Source organism: Myotis brandtii, unplaced genomic scaffold (assembly GCF_000412655.1).
Source record: "Myotis brandtii unplaced genomic scaffold, ASM41265v1 scaffold1087, whole genome shotgun sequence".
Classification (NCBI taxonomy): Eukaryota; Metazoa; Chordata; class Mammalia; order Chiroptera; family Vespertilionidae; genus Myotis; species Myotis brandtii.
The window spans coordinates 1,360,268-1,368,471 of NW_005353698.1; the positions used below are offsets into that span (position 1 = coordinate 1,360,268).

The window sequence follows — 8,204 nt, forward strand, 5'->3', positions numbered from 1 at the left end:
GGGGAAGGAAGGCCTATTGCACGCATCTCTTCGTGCAATGGGCCTTTAGTTGTTATAATAATAACTATAATACTATTATCATTAAACTACGGCATCTGCTACTTTATTACCCTTCCTCAATGTGTTTTCTGACTCTTTAAAACATTTTCTCCAAAATGGTTAAAGGACATTTTTAAAAAATATATTTTATTGATTTTTTACAGAGAGGAAGGGAGAGGGATAGAGAGTTAGAAACATTGATGAGAGAGACACATCGATCAGCTGCCTCCTGCACACCCCCTACTGGGGATGTGCTTGCAACCAAGGTACATGCCCTTGACCGGAATCGAACCCGGGACTCTTCAGTCCCCAGGCCGACGCTCTATCCAGTGAGCCAAACCGGTGAGGACTAAAGGACATTTTTTAGATTATACCTTCCTTTATGGTTCTACCTAATCATCCATAAGACATTTAGTTCTCACAGGTTTATCATTAGAAGGGAATGAAGAACCCACCAGATTTCTGAGCCTTTTACAAAGAGAAAATAAATACTGCAAACATTATCTATTATAGTTTGGAAATAGTTTTGTTTTTTGTATAAAAGGGGGGGGGGGGGAATAACCCTGTTTCCCCCTGCCCAACCCAATCTTTGTTGTTTGCTATCTCAATATACTTTCTAAAGAGGCAGCCTGAGCCTCGAAGTAGACAGCTGTTTCCTTCCTGGGTAGTAGCACAACCTGGATGTCAGATAAGCTGACCATGATGCAGAGCGGGACTCGGGGCAAACGGAGTCCACAAGCTTGGACCACGATAAGGGAAAACACAAGCCCGTTCTCTTCCGTTGTGCGTCCTGAGAGTGAGCACACTGGGTGTGGCCGCTAGCTGCACCAGTTTTCATCAGAACGACGGCGACTCGGTATTCCAAAGGAGATGACATCATCTTGAAGGGCAGCAGCTTCCCATGAGTCAGCAAATGTGGTGTGTTCAGGAAGATCCAAATCAGCATTTGCTTTTGATTTGTTTTTAAAGAAAAATCCGTAGTCAGTTTTCAGCCTGCTATGGATCACAGCAGTGGTGAGCATGCCACCCTGCTGTCCGGCCAGGGCATCCCCGAGGGAAAGGTCTACTTAAAGATGAATGAATGAGATCGGATTGTGCCTTCCGTTTGGTCGAGCTGTTTTCTTATTTGAGACTGTAATAAAATGCACATACATGTATATGTATTATTGAGCAATTTTAAGATAATTCTCGCTTGAACAAATATTAAATAAGACATGCTGATTAGTAAGAAAACCATGCAATTATAAATTAATTATCATGTGCTCCCTCCCCAAGTTTTAATCTTTTTTTTTTTTCCAGGAGAACTATAGTAAAGTGGTTGCTCAAACTTGTGCATATTGGGAATTAGCCTAATACTTATACTTATCCATAAAGTGCAATACTAGTAAATGAATCCAAAGAAGACAGAGATCTAAATTTATTGATATGGGAAGATGTTCATAATATGTTATTAGGTAGAGTGAGCAGGTAAAGAACATTTAAGAATTATTAGATTTTGTTTTAAAATATTTATTAGCATAGGGAAAAGTCTGAAACTATGTGCATTTGATGTATTTTTAACCTTAATTTTTCTATAATGATTATATGTTGCTTGCATAATTATAAAACAGAAAAAATAAGAAATTCACTCATATCTCAGCTAAGTTTACACATGGCAAAATATTTCTCACTGAATATCAAATACATTAGAACCATCTCAAATGAGTGGTATATTTATTTGGATTTCAAACTGAAAAGATAACCAAACCAAAAGTTCCAGTATCTAGAAAGGAAGTTTCAACAAGATTCTAATTATCAGCTAACTTCATAAAAACTTAATTAGGAAAATTTGTTTATGTTAAAAACATCCAGGGTTTCAAGATAATATGTCTACAGGAAACTTTAGAAAGCTTTAAGGCCAAGTTCTGGGATAACAGTTCACTAACTTACAAACACATATGAAAAATGTATGAGATCCATACATTTTTATAAGCATTCCATATTTCCCCTGGGAGGTATGTAGGAAGCAGTTAAATTACCTTTTGTCCTTGACCTGGATAAAGTAATGCTTATGCTGGGAATTAAACTAAGTACCCAGGGCAAGCTTTCTTCTCTGGCAATTTAAAAGGATTTTCTACTATAGAAATATGTCAGCTTTCCTCTGTCTGACCTTCTGGTCCCACTTCTCCTCCTCCAGGCAAAATTGGCCAAGCCTGCACACTTAAAGGAAGACCGATAGATGCTCAGGTGCAAGGCAAAGGCTCTGGGGCTGAGACCCCAGTGCAGGTTCATCCTTTCTCTTTTTACCCCTTTCTGCAGCCCTTCCATGTCCCAAAAGAATGAACAGACTATTCCACAAGCCTGCAAGTAGATATCCCAGTGAGTCTCAGGATTGTCTGATTCTTTCAACAGAAATATGTCTTAAATCATCGCCATGTTATTTCTGAGTAATAGGCATCCATCCAGAAAACTCGTTTAACTCACCAGTTTCCAGCGTAATATCTTGATCCACTCATCAGCTTCTACTCCTGTCTTCGCACAGAGGTAAAATGTCCTGAATGGAAATACTAAGCTGATAGGACAAAAGAAAGAAGGTAAGACACTCCAGGTGGTGAGCTGAATGTGTATTAGTTAAACACTAATTAGAGTACTCCAAGAAAACAAGAATTGACAAAGGGCCTGGGAAGCAACCTGCTATTCCTGCCAGCACTCTGCAGAAATGTCAAGGGTGTTGTGGAGTCATGTTACCATTATGGGCTAGATTTATATTTTCTAATGAGAATTCAAAGAAGAGGAAAATATGTCCAGGACACCCCCACGTCCTTTTGTCTTAGACTGAATACAACACTTCCATGTTTATTCGGCTGATCTGTAAAATGACTCAGAACCTGTGCTATGATTCAAAGAACATGCAAGATAGAGAAGAGTTTGATGAAGGAACTCATTTGGGTTAGCGTGCTTCAGTGAGAAAAACGCTGCCCCCTGTGGATGTAGGCTGTGTTAGCTATTTAAGATGGGGAGAAAAAGACAATGAAACAAACTCCTTAGCTAGTCCTTCTGCCCATCTCTGGCCATGAGTTAGTCTCTGCTGGAGGGAAGATGAACTTTCCGACTAGGCACAAAAGACTTGTTCTAATATATGATAGCTCTTCATTTGATTGTCTCTTTGACTATAGAGTCAAAATCATTTGACTAATAAGGTCAGCCTTAGCTTACATCTTGCCCATACTCCCTGTGCTTATAGTTGAGATGCAAAATACCAAACATCTTTTTCCCTTTCATGAAAAAAAAAGCCTTGAACTAAAATTCAGAATGGTTTCTATATCCTAAAGCCCACACAGCATATTCTGTTTATACCAGTGATTAATGCTGAATAGATGAGAGGCCAGTCCCTTGTACAGAAGGTACGCCTTGATGCTAGGTCCAGTCGAGGGGGAGAGAGGGAGTGACATTGTACATACATTGTACAAAACTGGTTTCTGGAATCATCATTGTTTGGTATTCCCTGTGGGAGAGCTTATTACTTGGCTCTTAATACAGATATTTTCCTTTCTTCTTACCAACAGAATTCCATGGCCATGAGTTAGATGATAAATTATAATTAGTTGAAGCCAACTCTAATGATGCTAGTACCCTTTTCTTGCTTCCTCTGCTGCCGACAATAGCCATGGGACCCAGTCCAGGCCAATGAGATATGAGGGGAAATCTGATAGGAGACTTTCTGGGGAAATACCTGCCTTCCTGATAAAAATGGACAGGCATAGCTGATGCCACCCCTACATTTTTGTCATGACTTACATGAAGTCTGGAGTAGCAAGCTTGAGGAAAAGGCCAACAAAACTAGAGGCACAGGCCTGACCTTGTCAAGACAGCTGCCTGCCTCCAAGTACTTTGTTATATGAGAAATATAAATCTTTTCTAGCTCATATGATTCCTTTATGCAAATTTTTGAAGATGTCTACTCTTGGTTGATACTATAGAATTAATGTTAATTTTCTTAGGTGTGATAATGGTATTGTAGTTGTATCAGTGACACTTTTATTCTTAGGAGATACATCTTGAAGTATTTAGGGGTAGTGTGTCATGGTGCCTGCAATTTACCTTCAATTGGTTCAGGTAAAAATGTGATTAGATAGAGATATTGCAAATATGGCAATATATTAACAATTGATGTATCTAGGTGAGGGATATATGTCAACTTTTGTATGCTTGAAAACTTTAAAATAAAAATTGGTGGGAAATAAGACACCTCTTTCTCAAGATACTTGACTTCTCCCAGTTAGAAAATTGGCATGCTAGACTGATTATGTTAGAACAAAACACTTTTGTGTCATCTCCCAGAAATTGTCATAACAATACAAATCGCCCATCATTGGAATTAACAAAGATATAATTGAGGAGAAAACTCCAAAGGAATAAAGCTGTTTACAGTGAACGGCATCCTCTTATGCGTATCACACTTGGGCAGTGCACAGCCTAATCAATTGTACCTGGCAGACGTGCACTCCTAACATAAATGCCCACGCCACCCAGATCAAAACATTTGTACACATTAAGACATAGTTTCTTATTCCTCAGTTAAAACACCTGGCAAGGAGACTTTAAAAACATTTTCCTTATAAAACAACTTACCAAAAACAGTTTACTCTTTCCTGTGAGTAATCAAACTGTACAGCTGAACATTCTGTTAAGTCTAGGATCCGAATTGGTTCTGGTGACTTAAAAAAAAAAGCAACCTATGTCATCATAAAAAACACAGATCTGTTCATCACTTATTTCCCTAACAAATCCTCCACTATGTGTAACTGTCAATTTCCCTTTCACCAAGGGGAGGGATAATAGAAAACCTACTAAGGGAAGAAACGCAATCCTGGTTTGGAAGTTGGCCCACTGAGCACTACGAGAACATTGATTTAACAATTTTAATTTGATGGAGATGGATTTTAACATATGGAAGGGTGTCATTTTTCTCTTGTGGTTTTTAAATTTTAGTTTTATTTATTTTTTTAAGATATATTTTTGTCGATTTCAGAGAAGAGAGAGATAGATACATCAATGATGAGAGAATCATTGATCAGCTGCCTCTGGCACTCCCCCTACTGGGGATCGAGCCCACAACCTGGGCATGTGCCCTTGACCGAAATTAAACCTGGGACCCTTCCATCCGCAGGCAGATGCCCTGTCCACTGAGCCAAACCAGTGAGGGTATCTCTTGCGTTTTTAAACTTCTACTTACTCAGAAATTTTGCACTGGGGAAGTGAGAAGAAACAAAATAAATTTAAATTGGTTTAGTGAAATGGATATGGGACCTGGACATACTTTTAATAGGGGGAGAAGTCGCTGTAAAAAGCAGTTAATACTTTGAGGCAGGAAAGGAATTCTATTGCCCTAGTTTAGCTGGTCCCAAAGAGCAGTTCCTGGGATAGACATCTCATCTTTGAAAGAAAAAAAAAGTTGGCTCATATCAGGAATCAAGAACTCACCTCTCCACTGATTTATTAGGTGTTTCAGGTGTTCATAAGGAAAATTTTAGGGATTTTAAAGGCAGATGTTCCTTTCATCTAGAGAGCTGATTTTTAAAGGGAAAATGTATTATTATGTTTCTCACCATCTGATCTTTGAAGTATTTCAGTTCATTCCTGTGCAAAGTGAACCACCTTGTTTTCCAGGTCTGAGAAAGAAATAATCAAAACATGTAGGTTTGGAATACAGAAATGCAGTATTTCAACGAGATAATTTCCTTTTGATTAAAACAAGTCTAAAAGATTAGATACTAGAAAATATTCTTGAGGTGTCATTTCGGATAAAAAGTTTCAAAATACCTAGAAAAATTACAATGGTTCTGTGCATTAAGCTCATGGTAAAGGCAAGGATATCATTAGCATATTTAAACAAAAAATAGCCTACTGTAAATATTCAAGGTGTTTTATAACAAACACTAAAATTTTCATCTTATTAACTCTGTTATAAGAAGAATATCATTTTGAGCATCTGCTTCGGGCTACATACTATCCTTGAAGGTTTACATATAGCCAATTCTCATACAATGCCAAATATTATTATTCTTGTTTTAAAAATATGCAAATTGAGGTTTAGGAACCTCAAACCACACAGTACTCTAAACTTTGCCTAAGAATTCTACGGCATTGATGGCAAAAACTGTTGTTCCCCACATCTCTTTGTTTACTAACTGAACCCTAATCTTATGCTGAGTGCCAATGTGCCTGGTTAAAGAAGTAACAACGGATTTAAAAATAAATCTGCTGTGAATATGAATACTTCCTGTCCTCAGGGAGCATCCAGTCCAGTAGGGACACAAATAGCTAAATAAATATGTAGGTTCAGTTCAAGCAGGGAAGTACCCTTGAGAGATATTAAGTGCCCTGACTCTTTAAATAGGAAGGGTAGAGAGATTACATGAAGGTCTTCTTGGCACAGTAAAATAAAAGAGTAACTTCAAAAATATGATCACATAAATGGAGGGACAATTAGATGGCCGGGAGTAGTCAAGTCCTAAATTGTGTTTTCTTTGGGATTTAAAAAAACACACACAACATAGTTACATTAATGCCAGTGATGGTTTTTGCCCACGTTTAGCTAACATTTTATACAATTTTAACTCCTTTGTTAATAAAATGTTTTTATATAAATTTGCTGGAGTTAACTTGCTCCTCCTCCTCCATCATTCCATTAAAAAAGGGTTGTATTTTTTTTTCTTGAGTATTAACTGTAGGCTACTCTGATACTTTTGGCTCTGTCAGAAAATAGTCAAGTAATTTTCCAGAATTTTAGCTAATACTGGCCATTAAGATGAACCCTTGAAACAGGTAAATCTTATAACTAGGTCGAAATGAACAGGCAATTATGCTTTTCAAAAGGGTCAAAGTGAGAACTGAGTCTACATGACATGTTGTCTTTCTTCACGGCTGGCACTAGCATCACACGCCTCCTTACCTTGACCAGGCCTCCCTGCTTGGTGAGGTAACCTTCCTTGGTGCCCAGCTGGAAAAGAGAGAAGCACCAAGTGAAGCCCAGAACTATGGCAACATGATCTTTGTCTTTCTATTTCTGTCCTGCCTTTAAATAAAACACGTTTGCCTTTGATCTTTAAATAATCACCTTTCATTCTTCACCTAGGCCCTTGAAAATCCTTCCTGTGTTGTTAGAGACTGTCGGACTGGATTGTCTTGCATAATTCTGTAGCAACAGGCAACCACTGAAATACTCTCTTCGGACAGTACTTAGCTATTTGCACACAATAAACCACATCATGCCACTGATAAAAGTCAGTGTTGGGCAAAGTGTGTCCTGTGAAACGCAGCGGCTTGGGTTGCTGCAGGGTATTAGGCACACAGCATGCCCGCACACACTGACGCTGGGTCAACACATTTGGGAAACTGGATTAAGCAAAATGAAGGAATTTCTTCACTTCCGTGCTTCCCGAAGTCTGTATTATGTTAATGTGACTTTTTAAAAGGGAATGTTGGAAATACCACTCCAATATTTATTTTATTGCACAATCCTCCACCAAACCCCTCTTCAGTTTTTCATAGACCATTTTTGGAGACCTGTATACCATGGAACAGACTTCCTGGAATGCAGGTTTATTTATACTTCATTCATCCAAAAGGAATTGGAAGTGAGAATGAGTCATTTCTACTAACACATACATCATTCATTCAAGGGTAATAATATCATACACTTCCCCAGCAACTACAAAATGTAACAAATGGTAAGGGACTGTAGTAATAGAAATTTGCATAAAATAAGAACCCTAAGATGAAGAAATGTATAGGTTTTGGCAGAAATTGAACTCCTGGTAGGATATTTTGTTCTAATATGGTGTTATAATATATCTTATATTAGTAAGGAAAAAGTGAGTGAAAATTGGGAAATAACTTAGTTGACGTCAAGGTTCTTTTTATGGGAGTTTCCAGAGTATTTTTTCCTGAGGTGAATTCTCCCTCCAAATAAAAAGAGGAACAACAACTACCACAGTAAAAAGAGTTAAAGCAAGAAATAAATATCAGCACTTCTTTTAAAATTCTTACAGCATTGCCCTAACCGGTTTGGCTCAGCGGATAGAGTGTCGGCCTGCGGACTCAAGGGTCCCAGGTTCGATTCCGGTCAAGGGCATGTACCTTGGTTGTGGGCACATCCCCAGTAGGGAGTGTGCAGGAGGCAG

General features: G+C 38.3%; 1 protein-coding gene across 7 annotated transcripts in view; it reads right to left on the reverse strand.

Moving 5' to 3' along the window:
* Positions 1 to 552: 552 nt before the first annotated feature.
* DAPP1 (dual adaptor of phosphotyrosine and 3-phosphoinositides) overlaps positions 553 to 8,204 on the reverse strand; it is a 47,942-nt gene continuing 40,290 nt past the window's right edge. For 6 of the 7 annotated variants that reach the window (XM_014543057.1, XM_014543053.1, XM_005857231.2 and 3 more), the window contains 5 exons: positions 6,974 to 7,021; positions 5,628 to 5,690; positions 4,651 to 4,736; positions 2,503 to 2,590; positions 553 to 1,171 (listed from right to left, as the gene is read on the reverse strand). In XM_014543057.1, the coding sequence (XP_014398543.1) occupies positions 1,103 to 1,171; positions 2,503 to 2,590; positions 4,651 to 4,736; positions 5,628 to 5,690; positions 6,974 to 7,021 (354 nt within the window). In that variant the 3' untranslated portion in view covers positions 553 to 1,102. The remainder of the gene's footprint in view (positions 1,172 to 2,502; positions 2,591 to 4,650; positions 4,737 to 5,627; positions 5,691 to 6,973; positions 7,022 to 8,204) is intronic. The other variant, XM_014543068.1, reaches the window with a different exon arrangement.